Genomic DNA, 25,007 nt, shown 5'->3' with positions numbered 1-25,007 from the left:
AGAAGCCCAATAATTGTAAGCAAGATGCAATAGGACAGATATAAAACAAAGGAGAAGTAGGAGGGGAGTGAGAGGGGGTAGGTGGGCAAGCTGCTTTACTCAGAATGCAGTTGGGGGTCCCCAGAGCGTGGTATGTGGTGGGAGACACACCCTTTGCATCCCACCAGCACCAGCTCACAGTCTATTACCCCCAAGGAAATGTGCAACACAGACAGTGACGAAAGTTGAGGAAAGATAAAACATTGAAAACAGCAAACACAAAAGAAAAAGGAGACAAAAAAAATAGGTAGCGTACAGGCCAAGTTAGACCACTGAGCGAGGGTAGCCATGAGACCCCTGGGCCAGAGTAGGTGAGGGGTGTGGCTCCAAGGCCTCAGGCAGTCAATGAGATCACAGTGCCTCATCTCACAGAGATGAGTACAAACCACCTTCACAGGTGAAATGTAAAACCAGGTCAGCTGCTTTGGCATCATCTGCTAGAACCAGAGATGGTGTGTCAAGAAGTTAAGATATCGTTGCAAAGCAACCAAATTTGGGCAGTCTAGTAGGATGTGGGCCACCATTAGGTGGCCATCACGTCAGCAGTAATGTGGGTCCTCACGTCAGAGGATGTGCCTGTGGGTCAGCACAGTGTGGGCACTACATAGCTGACAGAGGACATTCCCTGCACAAAGTGTGTAGGGAAGACTGCCATGTGGTTCTGGTCTCCTTTATTGCCCTCAGTTTGTTTGGGGAGTTCAGAATGAACCATTCCAATTTTCAGACATCCAACAGTTGATAGCATAGAGTCAATTGAAGGTCCAGATCGGAGACCCCCTTTTCCAAAATTGACCAACTTTGCCAAGTAGTTGGCATGCTCATTCTCCGAGATCCCGACCTGCCCAGGAATCCAAACGAAGATGACTGTTCATCCAGCTTGATGGAGGTCAGACAGAAGATTCTGGATAGTCGTGCCTAAGGGGTGAAAGGGTAGCACTTGTTTAATAGCCTGAAGGCTGCTCGGGAGGTTTCTGCAGATTAGAAGCATCTTGTCAGTACAAGAACGAGCATGGCGAAGAGCTTGTTCGATCGCCACCAATTCAGTATTGAAGACACTGCATCCATTCAGCAAGGAGTGTAGTTCACTGCACCTTGCATGTGTGGACGCAAAAACGGTTCGTCCAACTGAACCTTTTTGTGCAAAGGCTAAATTGAGACAGATCTGTGGTCAGAGTACATGCCATGGGGGCATAGATGATTGCTCCCTGAAAAGAGGCGACAGGGGGGAAGTTGGAGTTCAGAGCAGAGATGTCGTATAGTTAAACTATGATTATGACACCAATACTGGGTTTTGCTATGCGAGTTAGGCCTCCCTACTTGTAGTCCACTACATACTCTGTCAGTTGGCTGATGTATGTCCCAACTTTTACCTTACAAACATTATGCAGTCACCATTCTTGAAGTTATTCTCTGTTGTGGACCTCTAGACAATGGACCTCTTCACCTCCCCAAAATGTAGGGTGCCAAAAGATAGCTCCAATCTATTCGAGCTACTAAAATGACAGACATTTTGTGATAAATATTCTATATTATAAGTGAATCGTTTCCACTGTACGGCCTTATTTCCCATTTTGAGCGAAACAAGTCTCTCTTAACTTGTAATTCAAACTAGATCGCAACATATACTGATGTGCTAATATGATATTACAGAAAGACAGTTCTCATATAATCTTCAACTGTTGTAGCATTGAGATTATTGGCCGCACCCTCTGCTCCATGACTTCCAAGGCAATGCCAAATCACAACACCAAAGTGTAAGTGTAAGTGACCCTTCCTAGCAAGTGGAGATGCTCACTTGCCATCACACCTTGTCGATGTTCTGTGACATCTTTCAAACATCCCTGCACATATGACACACCAGAGCGCACACAGTGGGATGTTCCACACTTGACAACTACTTAAACAATGTTTCCAATTTCCATGAATATCCTTCATTGACCTCAGTGATTAGAAGTGGAGCATGTTATTCTGCAGAATCAACATGTTACACATATGCTTTCAATAGCTTTCTCCACCACCACCATGAGCTAAAATCACTGACAGACAGGGTTTCCACAGTGTTCCACTTATTTAGGTATAGCAGCAGAGTACGGAACCTTCCAGAGACTGCCAAAGTGATGCATAATCTAAGGAGGAGTTAAGCAGTGTAGAGCAGCCACCGACTGCGCAGGACAGACACATTAGGTGACAAGCACTTAATTATGAAATGCAGGGTAGTGATGAAGATGTAGAATGGTACTCAACAATTCAAAAGTGATGTAATTTTAACTAGCTTTACTACAATTTCTGGATAATTTTTTTCTATTGTTAGTTTCAGTTTTATATTCAAATCTCAGACACAGTAATGACGTGTGCACTAGCTAATATTCAGCAGGCTACAACATTGTAACCAAAATGACTCTGCTAAACCAGAAGTGGTTTAATTATTTTGCTAGTTAATAAGGAATGCTGATCTCTCCTTTCAGACCTCCTATTATTTTGGTGTCATTCAATACTCATCATTCTGAAACTTGAGTAAAATTCTGTTAGGCACCACTCTTAACACTCAGTATGAACAGCACAGTTAATGCTTTACCATACCCAGACATACAAAAAGTCAAGATTCACCAAAGTAGTAGAAGTGAATATGCCTACTTGCTCTGCAGATGAAGAGATTCAAAAATGTATGCTGGAATAAAAGAAATTAATCAGTTAGTTTAGGAACACAAAATTTTAGTTCTGGTAGGGACTAGATTTCAATAATAGGAAAAATACCTTGTTCCCCCTCATTATCTGTCTTGCTGACATTCTCCTTTATTTACACTGATTTCTTGTAGACTGCAATTATGTACATTCATAAACCTCTTATACTAAAGTTTGTTCTTACCTGGGACTGATTCCTGAGCGTGGTGCCTCTCTTCCTCGTGGTGATGTATCACGCACTGCTGCCATTCCCCAGTTGCTTCGTGGCTTTCTAACTGGTGACATAACTGAAATTGTGTGCACACGATCCCGTTTCAGAGGCGGCAAAGAATCAGGCCTTGATAGTTCCTCCTTTGTGTGTCCTACCTGTGAAACATTGTAATGAAGGATAAAGATATTACAATTATATCTGTATTCAGACAGCAACATGACATACTTTTTTATAACGCTTAAGAACAGGGAAACAATGTAGGGATTTACAGATTTTTTGGGGTTACTTCTGATAAGTGAAAAATCTTTTTTATAGACAAGTAGGGGATAGAAATTTCTGATATGCATATGGATTCTAAGTTGACACTATAACCTTATCTCCAATCAGAAAAAGCCTAAATATTACACCAACACTGATGACACTTCTGATAGCTGATTTTATCAGTTAGGTGGAATAGGTTGTTGTTACTCTTCCATGGGACACATATGGAGATAACATGAAACATGCTATACATTTACAATGGTTTTTCCACTGAAGCCAATCTTCTGCACAGGGGAGAGGAGAGCACTTAACATGCCTCCAAGGAGACTTGGGGAATCACTCTCCCAGCAGACAATGGAAATACTACAATCCTACAACAGTTTGAAGCACAGAAACAGAAAATGTAGAGCCTACTAGAGAATGATTCCTACAGAACAGAAAACAGTTCTACCAACCATATGAACAGCAGCTGCACTTCCAAGACTGAAGACCATAAAGAAGGGATGCCAACTTCAGCAACATCAAAGCACCAATATATGAGAGAGCAAAACACCCGATAGCAACGCTCAGCCCCTTTACTGCCAAATGCAGCACAACATAAGGAATTCAGTGCCTTTTGTGTGGTACACAACCTCTGATAGGCCAAGAATACCAGAATACCCCCCTCCCCCATTAGATTGTATCTAAGGGACAAACAATCTCATAGGAGAGAACTTTAGTCCATCACTAATGAAATTCTTTGAATTCATTCTCACATCAACCTACTTCCTGTTTGGCAGAAATTACTATAAGCAGACCAATACAACAGCAATGGGCTCCCTGTTATCACCACTGGAAGCCAACATTTTTACGGAGGCATCTGAAAAGAAGTCCTTGAATTAGTGGTCCACAAACCTAAAGTTTCTTCCAAGACATAATAAGTTCATCTCTGGACACATGGGTAACAGCATTTCCTACACTTTTTGCACCAAAACAACAGGTTCATGTTGGATGTAGAAGAGAATAACCAATTTCCATGGTCTGGGTGATTGATCTGGCTCTTTAACATTAACCAAAATGGCCCTGAAATGATGGCACTGCAAACAGTGGAAGCAAGGGGAAATTAGAGCCATCATATTTTCTGAGGGAATACAGCACCACTCAGTATATTGATTTATGACAATGGCATGCTCTTGGGTAAAATGTTCAAGAGGTGAAATAGTCCACCATTCCGATTTCCAGGCAGGGACTAATCAAGATGATGTTATCAGAAAAATTGGCTAGGTAGGTTCGAGAATTTGAAGAGCGAAGTGGACAGGCTGAAACTGTGTGCAGTGGGACTTAATGGAGTCGAGTGGCTTGAAGAACAGGAAGTCTAGTCATAAGAGTACAGGGTTGTCAACACAAAATCAAATAAATGTAATGCAGATCTACTGTGAACAGCATAGTCAATGTCTTATTATAGCCAGATATACACAAAGCCAAGATTCACCACAGTAGTACAAGTGAATACGCCTACTAGTTCGGCAGATGAAGAGATTGTAAAATGTATGCTGGAATAAAAGAAATTAACCAGTTAGTTAAGGAAGACAAAATTTTAGTGGTGGTAGGGACTGGAATTCAATAGCAGGAAAAAGAAGAGAAGGGAAAATATATGGAGAACATGGATGTAAAAAAAATGAAGAGTTGAAGACAGTGGAAGGTTTAAGATAGATTATATGGTTGTAGCCACAGATTTCAAAACGAGATTTTGAAGAGCAGATGTGGTCTCGGAGTGTATTTTATTGGTTATGATGAGCAGATTGAACCTGGCATAATTTCAGAAAGTTAGGTAATAAGGGAGATGGGATCTGAATAAGTTAAAAGAACCAAAGCTTCAAAAATAAAGTTACTGTTGACCAAAATGGGGAAAGGAATGTGATAGGAAGATGAAATAGTGAAGGATGCAGAAGGTCCGAAACACAAGGTCCACCAGAAATCATTGTATAACATATGAGATATTGAATTTAACTGACAACAGGAAAAAAATGCAACAAATTAAGCAGGCTAAAGTGAGGAGAGATATCTAAAAAATGAGACTGATAGAAAGTGGAAAAGCAGGAAATGCTAGATGAAAAATGCAAAACTGTAGGAGCATGCATGACTACAGGAAATAAAAATGCTACATATAGGGTAATTAAAGAAATCTTTTGAGAGAATAGAAGCAGCAATATGAATATCAATAGACCAAGATGGCAAGCTAGGAGGTGCAAAGTAAAAGAGATATATGAAACACTAGAAAAATGAAACAAAATTGAAGACAATGTTATGGGAAAAAAGAGGTGGTAAATGAAGAGCAAATGGGACAATTATAATGCAAGGAAAGTTTGACAAAGTACTGAAAGACCTAGGTCAAAACAATGCCAATGGATTGAAACAGTAAATTATTTTCCCTCAGAATTGTTGAGATCTTGGGAGAACATACCATGACAAAACTATTCCAACTGGCATGTAAGATATGAGATAGGAGAAATAGTCACACTTTAAGAAAAATGTAATAATTCAAATTAGGAAGCAGGCAGGAGAGACCTAGGCTTGACTGTAAGCAGAGTCAAGTGGATTTAGGTTGCAATAGTTATGCAGAGATGAAGAGGCTTGCACAGGGCAGACTGAAAAGGAAAGCTGCATCAAAACAATCTTTATACTGAAGAAGAAGAAGAAGATGATGATGATGATGACCACCACCACCAACAACAACAACAACAACAACAACAACAACAACAAACAGAACCAGAAATTTACAACCAAAAGACTGGATAGTAAACCATCTGATCATAACAATATCGGATTTAACAAAATTTACAATTTTGTAGTATTTTTGTAATTTTAATACTATGGGATGAACCATGGACCTTGCTGTTGGTGGGGAGGCTTGCATGCCTCTGCGATACAGATAGCAGTACCATAGGTGCAACCACAACAGAGGGGGTGTCTGTTTAGAGGCCAGACAAACATGTCATTCTTGAAGAGGGGCAGCAGCCTTTTCAGTAGTAGCAGGGGCAACAGTCTGGATGATTGATTGGTCTAGCATTGTAAAATTAACCAAAAAGGGCCTTTCTGTGCTGGTACTGTGAACAGCTGAAAGCAAGGGGAAACAACAGCTGTAATTTCTTCTGAGGGCATGCAGCTTTACTGTATGATTAAATGATGATGGTGTCCTCTTGGGTAAAATATTCCTGAGGTAAAATAGTCCCCCATTTGGATCTACAGGTGGGGACTATTCAGGAGGACATCATTATCATGAGAAACAAAACTGGCATTCTATGGATTGGAGTGTGGAATGTCAGATCCCTTAATTGGGCAGGAAGGTCAGAAAATTTAAAAAGGGAAATGGATAGATTGAAGTTAGATATAATGGGAATTAGTGAAGTTCGGTGGCAGGAGGAACAAGGCTTCTGAGTGAATACAGGGTTATAAATACAAAATCAAATAGGGGTAATGCAGGAGCAGGTTTAATAATGAATAAAAAAACAGGAGTGCGGGTAAGCTCCTACAAACAGCATAGTGAATGCATAATGGTAGCCAAGATAGACATGAAGCCCACACCTACCATAGTAGTACAAGTTTATATGCCAACTAGCTAGGCAGATGACGAAGAGACTGAAGAAATTTATGATGAGATAAAAGAATTATTCAGGTAGTGAAGGGAGACGAAAATTTAATAGTCATGGGGGACTGGAATTTGATAGTAGAAAAGGGAAGAGAAGAATAAGCCATAGGTGAATATGGAATGGGAGTAAGGAATGAAAGAGGAACCCGTCTGGTAGAATTTTGCACTTAATCATAGCTAACACTTGATTTAAGAATCACGAAAGGTTTTATACATGGAGGAAACCTGAAGACACTGGAAGGTTTCAGATAGATTATATAATGGTAAGACAGAGATTTAGGAACCAAGTTTTAAATGTAAGACATTTCCAGAGGCAGATGTGGACCCTGGCTACATGTATTGACTATGAACTGTAGATCAAAACTGAAGAAGCTGCAAAAAGGTAGGAATTTAAGGAGATGGGACCTGGATAAACTGAAAGAACCAAAGGTTGTAGAGAGTTTCAGAGAGCAATAGGGAATGACTGACGAGAATGGCAGAAAGAAATACAGAATAAGAAGAATGAGTAGCTTTGAGAGATGAAATAGTAAAGGCAGCAGAGGATCAAGTAGGTAAAAAGATGAGGGCTAGAAGAAATCCTTGGGTACCAGAAGAGATATGGAATTTAATTGATGAAAGGAGAAAATATAAAAATGCAGTAAATGAAGTAGGCAAAAAGGAATACAAACGTCTCAAAAATGAAATTGACAGGAAGTGCAAAACGGCTAAGTAGGGATGGCTAGAGGACAAATGAAAGGATGCAGAGGCATATATCACTAGGGGTAAGATAGATACTGCCTACAAAAAATTAGAGAGACCTTTGGAGAAAAGAGAACCACTTGTATCAGTACCAAGAGCTCAGGTGGAAAACCGGTCCTAAGCAAATAAGTGAAAGCAGAAAGGTAGAAGGAGTATATATATAGAGGACCTATACAATGGTGAAGTACTTGAAGGCAATATTGTGGAAATGGAAGAGGATGTAAATGAAGATGAAATGGGAGATACGATACTGTGTGAACAATTTGAAAGAGCACTGAAATGGCTAAGTTGAAACAAGACCCCAGGAGTAGACAACATTCCATTAAAATGACAGAGCCTTGGGAAAGCTAGCCATGACAAAACTCTACCATCTGGTAAGTAAGGTGTATGAGACAGGCAAAATAACCTCAGACATCAAGAAGAATATAATAATTCAAATCACAAGGAAAGCAGGTGTTGATAGGTGTGAAAATTACTGAACTATCAGTTTAATAAGTCATGGAAGCAAAATACTAACACAAATTCTTTACAGACGAATGGAAAAACCAGTAGAAGCTGACCTTGGGGAAGATCAGTTTGGATTCCATAGAAATGTTGGAAAACATGAGGGAACAGTGACCCTATGATTTATCTTAAAAGATAGATTGAGGAAAGGCAAACCTGCATTTTTAGGATTTGAAGACTTAAAGAAATCTTTTGACAATGTTGACTGGAATACTCTCTTTCAAATTCTCAAGATGGTGAGGGTCAAATACAGGGAACGAAAGGCTATTTCCATTTTGCACAGAAACCAAATGGTAGATATAAGAGTCACGGGGCACAAAAGGGAAGCAGTTGTTGGGCTGGGAGTGAGACAGGGTTGTAGCCTAGCCCCGATGTTATTCAACCTGTATACTGAGTAAGCAGTAAAGCAAACAAAAGAAAAATTTGGAGTAGGAATTAAAATACGTGGAGAAGAAATAAAAACTCTGAGGTTTGCCAATGACATTGTAATTCTGTCAGAGACAGCAAAGCACCTGGAAGAGCAGTTGAACGGAAAGGAGGATGTAAGATGAACAGCAACAAAAGCAAAGCAAGGATAATGGAATGTAGTAGAATTAAATCAGGTGATGCTGAGGGAATTAGAATAGGAAATGAGACACTTAAAGTAGTAGATGAGTTTTGCTATCTGGGAAGCAGAATAAATGAGGATTGTCAAAGTAGAGAGGATATAAAATGTAGACTGGCTATGGCAAGGAAAGCATTTCTGAAGAAGAGAAGTTTGTTTATACTGAGTTTAGCTTTAAGCCTCAGCAAGTCTTTCCTGAAAGTATTTGTATGGAATGTACCCATGTATGGAAGTGAAATGTGGACAATAAATAGTTTAGACAAAAAGAGAACAGAAGCTTTCAAAATGTGGTGCTAAAGAAGAATGTAAAGATTACATGGATAGATCACGTAAATAATGAGGAGATACTGAGTAGAATTGGGGAGAAGAGGAATTTGTGACACAACTTGACTAGAAAAAGAGATCAGTTGGAGGGACAAGTTTGAGGCATTGAGGGATCACCAATTTTGTAGTGGAGGGCAGTGTGGAGGGTAAAAATCATAGAGGGAGACCAAGAGATGAATACACTAAGCAGATTCAGAAGGATGTAGGTGGCAGTAGGTACTTGGAGATGATGAAGCTTGGACAGGATAGAGTAGCATGGAGAGCTGCATCAAACCAGTCTCTGGACTGAACACCACACCACCATGATTGAGATAAAACAGCAGGGTGGAATTAAATGTTGTTGTGGAATATTATATCTAATATTTCAGAACTTCTTACCGTACAACTAATTAAAGAAATAGATGTATGCTTAATAGTGTTTATGCCCCTCAAGCGGTTCATGGGGTTCGTTCTTCCATATTTCTGTGGATGGATCAGCTATCTGACACACAAAGTAAGTTTATTATGAAAATGATAAATTGATACTCACCATATAGTGAAGATGTTGAGTCACAAGCAGGCACAACAAAGAGACTACTGAACAAGTAGCTTTCAGCCAGAGGGCCTTCTTCTGAATTACACACACACACACACACACACACACACACACACACAGTCCTTGGCTGCCAAGGCCAGACTCCGAGTAACTGCACATGATTGGAGAAGCAATTCAGGTGGTGGGGATAAGGAGGGAGGCTGGGGCAGGGGTGAGGGGAGTAAAGTGCTGCTTGCAGGAGCATACAGGGACAAGGTGGAGAAAGGGTAGGACAGCTAGGTGCAGTCGGGAAATTAAATTGAGGGCACAGCTAGGGGAGGGGGGGGGGAGGTAAAAAGTCTGTGGGTGCACTTTTTGTTGCGCCTGTCTGTGTGCATCAACATCTCTGCTACATGATAATTAGCAATTATCCTTTTCATAATATTGTCATTATTCCATCCTGGATTTCCTATTACACAAAATAAGTTAATAAATATATTACAGGAGGAGAACATAAAAGCAAGATTGGATTTACTGGAAATGTGTTGACCCATCAGTTGTTGTCTAGATTCATTGCACACCAATGCAAAAACACTTAAAAAAAAAATGACAAGGTTATAACAGTCTTCGTAGACTTGGTAACTGCAATATAAATAAATAAATAAATGTAGCTGGCATTGATTTTATCAAGTGAGCTAGGAGGTAAACGAATTACTTTTGACTACAATAGTTGATTGATTAAAAAACAACTCTGTTTAGTACCACTGGTTATCTAACCAATGCTAGCTGGCAGCCAAATTCACAAGTTCTAATTCAAAGCATCCATCACAATTCGTAACTAAATGATCAAACTGTTAAGTCCACAATGTACATCAACATATTTCCCTATAAAAGCTTTGAAGTTCTTCTATGACCTCATGTACAGAATAATTACACATCATGGAGTGAAATGGACTTATGAAACAATTTAAGTCCCAACGCTTGCTGCATAGGTTTCAAGTTAAACACCAACTTTATAATCTCATGTCGTGAAGAAGACAGAGCTCCTCATAAGACACCAGCCCCCCCACCCCCACCCCCACCCCCACCCCTCCCGTTCCTAGAAGCATTTTGAAGTGATCCAGTATGCCACCATTTTTCAATCAATTCCTGAATGGTGCTCTTTGCTGGCACAGTACATCCTGAAAATTTCTCCTGAAACAAATTCTTTGTTTTCAGAAAAGAGCCAGTGTGAATGAATGCTTCAACAATGACAACATGCTCAGATAACAAATATGGCACACACTCGCACTAAGACGGATTCATACAACGAGGCCTTTTTCTCAACTGGTTTCAAAAAGTTTCACTGGCTGTGGCTGCAGTTGCCTTATACAACAACCAAGATCTGCACAGTTCAGTACGTCTGAGGAAATGGTTAGTTCATCTATGATTATTTAGATGGCGATGCTCATTTTCTATTATTATTGACACACTGGAACATTATCGTTGCATATGACAGGCCAGTTTTATGTGCTGCACCCTGTAGAAGTTTTCTATAGTGAAAATCTTGCACGAAAGACCTCAATTTTCCTAAACTGTAGTACTCAGCAAGTAAATTATGATTATTCACTCCAACTTGATAACAACAACAAGTCAGTTATTATAATAATCTGCATACCTTTTCAACAGCAGTATGTGGTAACTGTGGTGACATTGGTACTACTGTCTGTGATCGTCCTGGCTTGCCAATGGTATCAACTGTCAGTGGCTGCCGTTGCTCCTGAGCAACCTTTGAAGTGTCTATAACAGAGGCTTGTACTGGAATCAGAGAAGAGGACAGTAATAAATTCATTATGAAAACCATATTAATGTCATACCTATTATTAATGTACATCATCATCATCATCATCATCATGCGTCACATGTCACCTGACACAATTACAGTTATCCTTTTGTTGGTTTCTGCACTCTCATTGCATGATAAAATATTTTGCTAAATATACGTGAAAAGTAAAAATAATCTGGAACATTTTAGCAGTATCACCTTTACTTGTTTCTTATTTTTTTAAGTTAAAAACTGTAATTGTAAACACATAACAGACATTTATCAGAAACATTGTCACAGAAGGTAAGGCTACAGTGCTTTGCGAAAAGGAACATATCACTTGTACAGCTATTAGAATGAAGAAGAAAAACCACCACAAACTTGAGCTTAGAAACGCATAGAAAAAAAATTGCACTTTGAAACAAAAATCACAGAAGAATGAAAATTAGTAGAGAAAGCAGCATTGATAGATAAGACTGATAAAGATGGACTGATAAAACACACTTTATAAACTAGCAAAATGGGAACCACTACTACCAGCTGTGATCACACATCTGCCAATAATTAATTTTTGCTTTTCCTACTCATTTTTCAACTTTCATGTATTTGTTTCCATAATGTCTGAATCTTCCAAGACAGTAATCAGACTGAAATTCATTTAGGATTATTATTCAGACTATAGTTTTCAATATGCAAATCCCAACAGTGCAGTTAGTTTTTCTGGAAACCATGATAATTAAAAGTAACTGATGACTGAAATTATTACTGTGGAGGGTTGGTTGGTTGCTGAAGTTGGGGGAGGGGACCAAACAGCAAGGTCATCGTTCTCATCGGTTTAGGGAAGGATGGGGAAAGAAGTCCACCACACCCTTTCACAAGAACCATCTCAGCATCTGCCTGAAGCAATTTAGGAAATTACAGAAATCCTAAATCAAGATGGCCGGACAAATGCGAATCCGGTGAGCTAAACACTGCGCTACTACAGAAGGTAATGCTAATTTTCACATCTACATCAATACCCTGCAAGCCACTGTGAGGTGCGTGGCAGAGGGTACCCTGTACCATTAGTTGTCATTTCCCCCTTCCTCCACTCACAAATAGATTGAGAGAAAAAATACTGTCTGTATGCCTCCACATATGAGTCCTAATGTCTCATATCTTACCTGCATGGTCCTTACGCGCGACGTGTGTTAGCGGCAGCAGAATCATTCGGCAGTCAGCTTCAAATGCTGGTTCTCTAAATTTTCCCAATAGTGTTTCCTAAAAGGAACGCCAGCTTCCCTCCAGGGATTCCCATTTGAGTTCCTGAATCATCTCTCTAATACTTACTTTTTTTTGTTAACCTATCGGAACAAATCTAGTAGCCCTCCTCTGAATTGCTTCGATGTCTTCCTTCAATCCAACCTGGTATAGATCCCATACGCTCAAGCACTACTCAAGAATAGGTTGCACCAGCATCCTATATGCAATCACCCTTACAGGTGAACCACTCTTTCCTAAAATTCTCTCAATAAACCGAAGACCATTTGCTTTCCCTGCCACAATTTTCACATGCTCGTTCCATCTAATATCGCTTTGCAATGTTAAGCCAAGATATTTAAATGACTTGACTCTGTCAAGCTGGACACTAATAATACTCTATCCGAACATTACTGGTTTGTTCTTCCTACTCATCTGGAGTAAGTTACATTTTTCCACTTTTAGGCCTGGCTGCCGTTCATCACACCAACTGTAAATTTTTTCTAAGTCGTCTTGTATCTTCCTACAGACACCTTAATATACACCATGGCATCATCAGCAAACAACTGACTGCTGCCCGTCCCTTCTGCCAAATCATTTATGTATATAGAGAACAACAGCGGTCTCACACAATACTTTTGTCTCTGTGAACACTCGCTGTCAAGGACAACATACGCGGTTCTATTATTTAAGAAGTCTTTGAGCCACTCGCATGTCCTTTTACACACACACTGAAGCACAAAGAAACTGGTATAGGCATATGTATTCAATACAAAAACATGTAAACAGCCAAATACGGTGCTGTGGTCGGAAACATGGGACCCATAACGCGTGTGGCAGATATGGCACACCAAACACCAATCTTCTCATCATGCAGGGGTACCTGGCGGTTTGTGTGTGGGTTTTCTATCCAGCAATATCGGTTTGTTTTGGGAATTTATGTACCTGGACAGTTGGAACCACACCTTGTCACTCATGATGAGTCTTAGTGGCTCCAAGATACAATTGGCAACATTTCTCAACAGCCATGAACAGAAATGCACTCTCGCCTGCAGATCAGGCTCCTTCAGTTCTTGAAAAACACTTATCCAGTCAGTTTTAACTTCAGTCCCCTTAAAACACATCTGCCACTCCTCTCACTTGCATGCACATGTTGCCTCAGTCTCTTGGTTGACTTATAAGGACTTCTTGTCATTATCTCTCACACCTGCCTCTTTAATTCAGGTGTGCAGACAGGTGGTGGTCTGTTCCTGGAAGCATTTTGAAGCGATCCTTTATGCTGCCATTTTCCAATCAATTCTTGAACGGTGCTCTTTGCTGGCACAGTAAGTCCTGAAAATTTCTCCTGAAACAAATTCTTTGTTTTCAGAAAAGAGCCAGTTGAATGAATGCTTCAACAATGGCAACATGCTCAGATAACAAATATGGCACATATATATAAGACGACAAGTGCCTGGCACAGTTGATAGATTGGTTACTGCTGCTGCAATGGTAGGTTATCAACAATTAAGTGGGTTTGAAAGTGGTGTTATAATCAGTGCACGAGTGATGAGGGATAGCATCTCTGTGGTACTGATGATATGACCATTTCACGAGTGTACTGTGAACATCAGTAATTTGGTAAACCATCAAATCTCCAACATTGCTGAGCTGGAAAAACATCCTGCACGAACGGGAGCAACGACTACTGAAGAGAACCATTCAATGTGACAGAACTGCAACCCATCCACAAATTGCTGCAGATTTCAATGCTGGGCCATCAACAAGTGTCAGCGTGCGAAACATTCAACGAAGCACCATGTACCCTTGATGACAGTATGACACAAAGCTTTATGCCTCGCATGGGCTCTTCAACACCGACATTGGACTGTCGATGACTGGGAACATGTTGCCTGGTTGGACGAGTCTCGTTTCAAATTGTAACTAGTGGATGGACGTGTATGGGTATGGAGAAAACCTCATGAATCCATGGTTCCTGCATGTCAGCAGGAGACTGTTCAAGCTGGTGGAGGCCCCGTAATGGTGTGGGACATGTGCAGTTGGAGTGATATGGGACCCCTGATACATCTAGATATGCCCCTGACAGGTGACACATATGTAAGCAAGCTGACTGATCACCTGCATCCATTCATGTCCATTGTGCATTCCTACAGATTTGCAACAGCCCACACATCCAAAATTGCTGCAGAGTGGCTTCAGGAACATTCTTTTGAGTTCAAACACTTGCTTTGGCCAGCAAACTCCCAAGACATGAACATTATTGTGTGTATCTAGGATGCCTTGCAACGTACTGTTCAGAAGAGATCTTCAACCTCTCATACTCTTAAGGATTTATGGACAGTCCTGCAAGATTAATGGTGTCAATTCCATCCAGCACTGCCTCAGACATTAGTTGTGGCCACGACATGTCATGTTGTGGCACTTCTGCATGCTCATGGGGACCATACATGTTATCAGGCAGGTGTATCAGTTTCTTTGGCTCTTCAGTGTATTTGTACACACATTTCACCTGTATCTGTACCAAATTTTGTCCTGCAGTTTTGATTTCATGCAGCTCAATCTCTATGATATATCTTCTGAACAATGTGTCATACAGTGACATAATTTTGCTGGTACATTCAGCGATATACCTTTATACTGTCAGCTAAATGTACTGTGAATAGAGCTGGTAGTAAAGACATAAAAATTAAAATGTCATGTATAATGCGGCAATTTTTCACACATTTCAGTTTTTATAACATCGTGTCTTCTTAACTGTGTGTCACGCAATGATATAATTTTGCAGGTATATTCAGTGATATATGAGAATACTGTCTGCAAAATGTGTTGCGAATACAGTTAGTAATAAATTAAAATGTTATGTCTGACATGGCAGTTTATTTGAAGGAACAGCACAAATGTAGCAAGAATAAACTTTCTTCCTTTCATCATTTAGTGGGGGTTGTCAGAGAGAATAAGTTTCATAAAAGTTTGAAATTGTGTGTCAAGTTTGTTGCAAGTCACTAAGTGCTCTCATTCTCCAATGGCAACCCATGGTATGGTGCCACACCACCTCTCCTCCAAAGAAAATGTTCAAAGCCGCACCCTCAACCGGTAAAGTCATGGCGACAGTCTTCTGGGACTCTAAAGGAGTTATTCTGTTTGATGCAACCATCAAGTCTGAATTTTATTGTGTTACCCTCAAGAAATGGAAGAAACGATTAAGGCACCTTCATTGCCACAAAAATGCAATCTAAATCCTCCTCCTCCATGACAATGTAAGGCCTCACACAAGTATGCACACCTAAGAGGAGTTCATAAAACTTCATTTGACACTTCTTCCTAACTCACCCTACAACCCTGATCTTGCATTTTCCTACTTCCATGTTTGGCTCAACGGAGGATGCATTCCATGGGAAGCAGTACACGGATGATGGGGAGGTTATTGATTCAGCGAGACACTAGCTCCTATACCAACTAGTAGAGTGTTTCATGTGGGCATACAGACTCTCCCTGTAATGTGGCATAAAGCTGTTGCATTCAATGGAGACTATGTTGAAAGACATGATTTTGTAGCCAAAAGAGTGAGGAATAATGAGGCTTACTGGAACCCTGAATAAAACCAATCTGTATTTAGAAAAAAAAAATGTGTTTCATTACTTATTGAATGCCCCTCATATGTATGTACATTCATTTTTATAATATGTATGGATATGTCATTTCAGGAATTGTAATATGTTTACAAGCTAGTTTTTAAATAGCTCATCTCAACCAAGAATCTCCAACCTGCAACTAGCAATCACACCTATAAGATAAACGTAACAAGTCTGCTGGAATCTGCAGTTAGTGATCACAGTGTTAACTTTACTGCAGGAGTTCGTGGCTAAAAATTATTGTGTTAAAGCCTATACAGCAAGTACAAATTTGGTCACTGCACTTTCAACATCTCAGTGAAAGACTGCCTTCTGTGTTGGCATCATCTACATATGTAGACGTAGAAGCTTATGACTCATATAATGTCTTAATATCATACAGTGACTTGTACTCTATGTAATGTATCTCTGAGTCAACTCAAAGTGATACTGACTCTGGTTGTGTATTGTGTGAATATTGTGGGCATTAATTTATCTGTGCATTTCATCAGGAGGTTTATTCATAAAATGAAGCCATTATTGTAATGTGATTGTTGTCTCACAACGCAATAGTGATTGTGTCCTGTGATTATTCTGTGCCTGGCATACAAATGAGTAGCAAGGTTAAGTGCTTGCCTGTGAACATTTTATGTGAACTGGGACTGGTCATCGTACAGTCCGAAGTGACAATCAATGTGGGAATAGCTGTATTAAACAGAAGACCCACGTACAAAAATGACAGACAATTTGGAATATTGGAAAAGCTCCATATTGCAACTTGGAATGTGAGAAGTCTGCTCTTAAAAGACACAGGGCTATGTGAAGAACTGAAACAAAGGAGCATTAATACTGCAACAATTTCAGAAACAAAGAAAAAGCTGAGAGGACCTGCAGCTTTAGATAGATACCTAATGATCTACAGTGGTGCAGGACGTGACAGAAAAGCAAGTAGTGGTGTGGCTATATTAGAATATAATAAATGAAATCTAAAAATCAAAGATTATTTTTATATAAACGGCAATCATAACATCAAGATTCAAAACAGATCAAGGTCATCTAAAAGTGACAGATGTATGCTCCTGAAGATGAAAAAAAGATAGACTGAAGCTTTTTATGAAACCCTACAAAGAGAAGTAGGTAAACACAACAAAATGTATCACCTGTTAATCTGTGGATATTTAAATTCCAGAACAGGTAATAACCCAGTGCCTCTAACAGTTGAAACATTTGGTGAACAACACATAAGTGATAATCGACATTATCTTGTACATTTTGCCTCAAGCAATAGAGTCTATATTAATGCAAGAGAGACAGAGATTAATACACCTGGAACATGAAGTAACAGAGATCAATAATAGATTATGTGATGGTGAACAGTAAAATATGCAAGTAAGTTCACGATGTTCATGGTTTCAGAGGTAGGGACAGTTACTCAGACCACTATCCTAGTAGCAGCAAAAATGGCTATGCTCATTAGATGGAAGAAGATAAAAAAGGCTCAGACGAAAAGGCACAATGGTTTTAAAGTCTACCTATTACAGGATGAGAGCATAAGACATCTATACCAAAACAGACAATCTTTGTCTAGACTACTCAGACATAAGCGATAGTAAAGAAACTGACAGGCAAAATATAAAGCTATGTACTGAACAGGTCGCAAATGAGTCATTAGGAAAAAGGAGTAAGAAAAGAAGAAGGGACTTTGAGTATAGACTGAAAATATCGCAGAAAGAGCTGAGGAAAAGGAATGAGCATATCAGATATATTTACATGTGAAAACATAATCCACGAAACAAGAATATAAAGAGAAAAGAAAGAGAGTAAAAACCATTGTTAGGAAAACAGATGAAGAATCGAGATATAACTTTGTGAGCAGAACTGAACATGACATCTATGGATGACAGTCCATAGCTTACAAGGTGATAAAGCATTTAAATAAAACAAAGAGAGAGTTAACAAACCTAAATATAACACCAGAATACAAATGGACTGCACATTACAAACAGCTCTGGTGTCATGATAGCCAAGCGTTAGAGGAGGAGGACCGCCCCCTCCCCGAAATGGATATACCATATGACGGCAATCTCTTAATCAAAGATCTAAACGGGCCCTGAATAAAACATAAAACTGGAAATCATCAGGCACCAATGGCATAAACACAAAATTATTTAAATACAGGGCATTATTCTTAAAGCTTAGACTACTTTATTAATACAAGACATATCGGTAAAGTCTGGAGGGCAGCATGGAGGGTAAAAATCGAAGAGGGAGACCAAGAGATGAATACACTAAACAGATTCAGAAGGCTGTAGGTTGCAATAAGTACTGGGAGATGAAGCTTGCACAGGATAGAGTAGCATGAAGAGCTGCATCAAACCAGTCTCAGGACTGAAGACCACAACAACAACATTGGTAAAGACGCTAAATCCCAAAACTATGGACAGTTGCAGATGTCATATCAGTTCTTAAAAAAGGTAAAAAAAATATAAATGCAATAATTATCATACTATATCAATAGCAGACACAGTGTATAAGATTACGCCAAGATGTCTAGAAATGTCTAGAAATTACTGACAGAAATCTGTTATCTTGAAGAACAAAATGGTTTCAGGAAAGTGACATGCCGTACTGATATGTTTTCATACTTAGACAAATTATAGGAAAACAAAGAAAGTTCAATAAGGAAACACACACTGCATTTATAGACCAAGAGAAAAGTTTCAACCATGCAGACAGGAAAATATTACACAAGAAAGGATATCCTCAGCAAATAACAAAGGTGATAGAATTGAAACATGGAAACAACGAATTAATGCGGGCTTGAGACTATCACATGAATTTTTTTAACACTGTGCTTTTTTGCAGGTGATCTTGCAGTTATACAGGATAGAGATACATCACTACAGAGATCCATCTACAGGCTGAACCAAATGTTTAAAGAATATAATATAAAAATACCGATTCCAAAAACAAAAGTGATGGCTTCCAAAGGGACAAAGCTATTGAGGACTAAGATCATAATAGGACACAAAACAACGGAACGAGTTAGTCACTTCAGTTACCTGGGAAGTATTATAAGCTAGCGGAATGAACTGAACATTGACAACAAACTGCAGAAATATCAGATGATATTAAATTCTGAAGCACTGTCAACATAAAAACGTGTAAAAGCAACTAGAGACTAACATAATCATGTTGTTGTTGTTGTTGTTGTCTTCAGTCCTGAGACTGGTTTGATGCAGCTCTCCATGCTACTCTATCCTGTGCGAGCTTCTTCATCTCCCAGTACTTATTGCAACCTACATCCTTCTGAATCTGCTTAATGTATTCATCTCTTGGCCTCCTTCTACGATTTTTACCCTCCACACTGCCCTCCAATGCTAAATTTATGATCCCTTGATGCCTCAGAACATGTCCTACCAACCAGTCCCTTCTTCTTGTCAAGTTGTGCCACAAACTCCTCTTCTCCCCAATTCTATTCAATACCTCCTCATTAGTTATGTGATCCACCCATCTAATCTTCAGCATTCTTCTGTACGAAAGCTTCTATTCTCTTCTTGTCCAAACTATTTATCATCCATGTGTCACTTCCATTCATGGCTACACTCCATACACATACTTTCAGAAACGACTTCATGACACTTAAATCTATGCTCGTGTTAACAAATTTCTCTTATTCAGAAACGCTTTCCTTGCCATTGCCAGTCTACATTTTATATCCTCTCTACTTCGACCATCATCAGTTATTTTGCTCCCCAAATAGCAAAACTCCCTTACTACTTTAAGTGTCTCATTTCCTAATCTAATTCCCTCAGCATCACCCGGCTTAATTCGACTACATTCCATTATCCTTGTTTTGCTTTTGTTGATGTTCATTTTATATCCTATTTTCAAGACACTGTCCATTCCGTTCAACTGCTCTTCCAAGTCCTTTGCTGTCTCTGACAGAATTACAATGTCTTCGGTGAACCTCAACGTTTTTATTTCTTCTCCATGCACTTTAATACCTACTCCGAATTTTTCTTTTGTTTCCTTTACTGCTTGCTCAATATACAGATTGAATAACATCGGGGACAGGCTACAACCCCCTCTCACTCCCTTCCCAACCGCTGCTTCCCTTTCATGCCCCTCGACTCTTATAACTGCCATGTACAAATTGATAATAGACTTTCGCTCCCTGTATTTTACCCCTGCCACCTTTAGAATTTGAAAGAGAGTATTCCACTCAACATTATCAAAAGCTTTCTCTAAGTCTACAAATGCTAGAAATGTAGGTTTGCCTTTCCTTAATCTATTTTCTAAGATAAGCCGTAGGGTCAGTATTGCCTCACGTGTTCCAACATTTCTGTGGAATCCAAACTGATCTTCGCCGAGGTCGGCTTCTACTAGTTTTTCCATTCGTCTGTAAAGAATTCACGTTAGTATTTTGCAGCAGTGACTTATCAAACTGATAGTTCAGTGATTTTCACATCTGTCAACACCTGCTTTCTTTGGGATTGGAATTATTATATTCTTCTTGAAGTCTGAGGGTATTTTACCTGTCTCATACATTTCGCTCACCAGATGGTAGAGTTTTGTCAGGACTGGCTCTCCCAAGGCCGTCAGTAGTTCCAATGGAATGTTGTCTACTTCCGGGGCCTTGTTTCGACTCAGGTCTTTCAGTGCTCTGTCAAACTCTTCACACATCCTCTTCCATTTCCATAATATTGTCCTCAAGTACATCGCCCTTGTATAGACCCTCTATATACTCCTGCCACCTTTCTGCTTTCCCTTCTTTGCTTAGAACTGGGTTTCCATCTGAGCTCTTGATATTCATACAAGTGGCTCTCTTTTCTCCAAAGGTCTCTTTAATTTTCCTGTAGGCAGTATCTATCTTACTCCCTAGTGAGATAAGCCTCTACATCCTTACATTTGTCCTCTAGCCATCCCTGCTTAGCCATTTTGCACTTCCTGTTGATCTCATTTTTGAGAAGTTTGTGTTCCTTTTTGCCTGCTTCATTTACTGCGTTTTTATATTTTCTCCTTTCATCAATTAAATTCAATATTCCTTGTGTTACCCAAGGATTTCTACTAGCCCTTGTCTTTTTACCTACTTGATCCTCTGCTGCCTTCACTACTTCATCCCTCAAAGCTACCCATTCTTCTTCTACTGTATTTCTTTTCCCCATTCCTGTCAATTGTTCCCTTATGCTCTCCCCAAAACTCTGTACAACTTCTGGTTTAGTCAGTTTATCCAGGTCCCATCTCCTTAAATTACCACCTTTTTGCAGTTTCTTCAGTTTTAATCTACAGTTCATAACCAATAGATTGTGGTCAGAGTCCACATCTGCCCCTGGAAATGTCTCACAATTTAAAACCTGGTTCCTAAATGTGTGTCTTACCATTATATAATCTATCTGATACCTTCTAGTATCTCCAGGATTCTTCCATATATACAACCTTCTTTTATGATTCTTGAACCAAGTGTTAGCTATGATTAAGTTATGCTGTGTGCAAAATTCTACCAGACAGCTTCCTCTTTCATTTCTCTCCCCCAATCCATATTCACCCACTATGTTTCCTTCTCTCCCTTTTCCTACTCTCGAATTCCAGTCACCCATGACTATTAAATTTTCATCTCCCTTCACTACCTGAAAAATCTCTTTTTATCTCATCATACATTTCTTCAATTTCTTCGTCATCTGCAGAGCTAGTTGGCATATAAACTTGTACTACTGTAGTAGGCATGGGCTTCGTGTCTATCTTGGCCACAATAATGCGTTCACTATGCTGTTGCTAGTAGCTTACCCACACTCCTATTTTTTTTATTGATTATTAAACCTACTCCTGCATTACCCCTATTTGATTTTGTGTTTATAACCCTGTAGTCACATGACCAGAAGTCTTGTTCCTCCTGCCACCGAACTTCACTAATTCCCACTATATCTAACTTCAACCTATCCATTTCCCTTTTTAAATTTTCTAACCTACCTGCCCGATTAAGGGATCTGACATTCCAAGCTCCGATCCGTAGAATGCCAGTTTTCTTTCTCCTGATAACGACGCCCTCTTGAGTAGTCCCCGCCCGGAGATCCGAATGGGGGACTATTTTACCTCCGAAATATTTTACCCAAGAGGACGCCATCATCATTTAACCATATAGTAAAGCTGCATGCCCTCGAGAAAAATTACGGCCGTAGTTTCCCCTTGCTTTCAGCCGTTCGCAGTACCAGCACAGCAAGGCCGTTTTGGTTAGTGTTGCAAGGCCAGATCAGTCAATCATCCAGACTGTTGCCCCTGCAACTACTGAAAAGGCAGCTGCCCCTCTTCAGGAACCACACGTTTGTCTGGCCTCTCAACAGATACCCCTCCATTGTGGTTGCACCTACGGTACGGCCATCTGTATCACTGAGGCACGCAAGCAAAATGTCTCGGCCTCTACTATGGGGTGGAGAACTGTAGGGTATGCCTTGACATGTCAGGTGTGAACTACATGCAGGAAGTGGCTATTAGGGTACCTGTGGCATGCACATGTGAATTTTTTTTTTAGGTTAAGGAACCCCCCCCCCCCCTCCCTCCCCCTATCGCAGAGATCAGTGATGAAATGCATGCTGAAATCAAAGATAGGTCAGCTACATTATTATCAGAGATCAGAAATACAAAAGGTTCATATGATACTGATAAACTGCAGGAGCATTTATGGCAACATCCTCAAATTAGTATATCTCATTAGGTTACAGATACTATTAGGAACAGAAAGTTGGTCGAAACTGGAAGTAAACAGCAACAAAATTCTACATAAGAATGGAATATATATCACAAGAATATGATAGAAGCCAATAGAATGGGCAAGTCATGCAACCAAAACTTGTGGCCGACACAGGGATTTGTGTGACATTATTCTGAAGGTTCATCCAAAAACTATTTTGAGCAGATAGTCAGAGAACTAATTCATGAGGGTAATATCTTGGGCCTCAAAGAAACAGACAGACATGAACTTTTTGAAACTGTTAACAAAGATGAAGTTATCATTAATGGTAAGCCTGTGTCATATCTTTGATTACAGGTGTTGTAAAAAGTGTTAAGAGAGGTAGAAAAACATTTTTGCTTAGCTAAAGAGACAAGATACAAACTTCACAGTATCTCAGTAATCAACTCCAATTATCCAGTTCTGAAGATGAAGATGTGAAGCAAAAAAAGAAAAAAAATCAAAAGTGCTGTTCAATACGCCTTAGACAAGTACATTCCAGACAAGGTCTGAAGTGACAGGAAAGATCCACAGTGGTGTACCAGTCATGTTACAAAGTTGCAATTGAAACAAGCAGAGCTTCATTATAGATTTAAGTAATGTCAAAACTTAGCTGACAAACGAAAGCTGAAACAAGTAAAAGAACATAAAGAGAGCAGTGAGAGAAGGGTTCAATAAATTAGACAATAAAATTTTGCTATCAATTCCAATTAATAACCTTAAGAAGTTTTGGTCTTACGTAAAATCAGTAAGCAGATTGAAACCACATATATAGTTAACTCAGTGCCTGCACTGGCACTGAAATGGAAGATGACAGAAAGAATGGCAAAATAGTGAATTTGATCTTCTGAATCTGTTTCATAGCTAAAGATCATAATATGGTCCCTCATTTCAATGTCTGCACAAACACCAAAATGGCAGATATTGAAATAAGTAACCACCTATTAACCCTTTGCACTCTGTAATGCAGACACAGGGCGTCTATGTGCACTCTTATTTGGTGAGTGTCCCACAAATCATCTCTCTGTGGAAACAATGAGGCCACTGACCAACAATTAGGGTATACGTTAAAACTAAAAGTGCCCTTTCACTCAAATATATTTATGTAAGCATTATTCTACAAAACTTTTCTTTGTGTGACATTTATTGAAACTCTTCAGGATAGACTGCTTGCATCATCATTGTACTCTAATTGTTTACATACAAATCACTGTCATCACCAAAATCATTTCATCAAAGTGATCACCTCTTGTTTTCACTAAAAGATATCTCTAACAACTCAACAATCCCTTCCTCAGAAAGGACTTAATGAAGAACCAACTGTTTCACATCTACTAACTTGAACGTAATAATTACAACCTTTCAACATAAATGTTGCGGTTCGACAATGAGTTAACTCAGACTTCCTTAGATGGCAGTACTATATAGCATTGATGCCTAGCATAGCCATATTCGAGAATGGAGCATGTGACAGCTACAAAGCTCTGTGCTGAATGAGGCTCAAGGTAGGAGTGGAAAACAAAATTTGTAATGTCAAGCATCGCTCACTATTGCAGTGGAAATGGTTAAAAAAGAAACTACAATCGCTTAGTAGCGGAAAGTCAATTCATCCAGAAAAGATATGCGTAAGATTCCACAGAGGAGATACATTTAAGATTCTACAGAGATTATGTGAAAGAATTTGCTCCCTTCCTAACAGCAGTTTGTTGTAGGTCACTGGCAAAATAAACCTAGCGACTCATTTTCAAAAATGATCATAGGATAGATGTACATAATTATAGGCCTGGATCGCTGATGTCAATTCTGTTGTAGAATTATGAAACATGTTTTACGCTCATGTATTATGATGTTTTTGTACAGCAAAGATCTCTGTAAACATCATTTGGATTCCACAGACAGACATCCTCAGCTTGCTCCGATTGTCCATGAAATCCAGAGTGCTATACTTTGATGCTCCGGTTGATGCTGTGTTTCTTGCCTTCAGGAAGGCATTCTAAAACAGTTGTTTCATTAAGAAAGAAGAGCTTATTGAGTATTGGACCAGATTTGTGAATGGATTAACAACTTCTTTGCAGTCAGAACTTAATATATCATTCTTAACAAAACAAAATTGACAGAGAT

General features: G+C 39.4%; 1 protein-coding gene across 2 annotated transcripts in view; it reads right to left on the bottom strand.

The window, feature by feature from the left end:
• Positions 1-25,007, bottom strand: part of LOC124777176 (tuberin) — a 299,285-nt gene that overhangs the window by 39,382 nt on the left and 234,896 nt on the right. For both annotated transcript variants that reach the window (XM_047252485.1, XM_047252487.1), the window contains exons 26-27: positions 11,163-11,302; positions 2,906-3,087 (exon numbers count right to left, since the gene is read on the bottom strand). In XM_047252485.1, coding sequence (XP_047108441.1) covers positions 2,906-3,087; positions 11,163-11,302 — 322 coding nt within the window. The remainder of the gene's footprint in view (positions 1-2,905; positions 3,088-11,162; positions 11,303-25,007) is intronic.

Source organism: Schistocerca piceifrons, chromosome 2 (genome assembly GCF_021461385.2).
Source record: "Schistocerca piceifrons isolate TAMUIC-IGC-003096 chromosome 2, iqSchPice1.1, whole genome shotgun sequence".
In the NCBI taxonomy this organism is placed as follows: domain Eukaryota; kingdom Metazoa; phylum Arthropoda; class Insecta; order Orthoptera; family Acrididae; genus Schistocerca; species Schistocerca piceifrons.
Note: the sequence above shows the minus strand (reverse complement) of the source record. Positions and strands in the feature narration are given on the sequence as shown.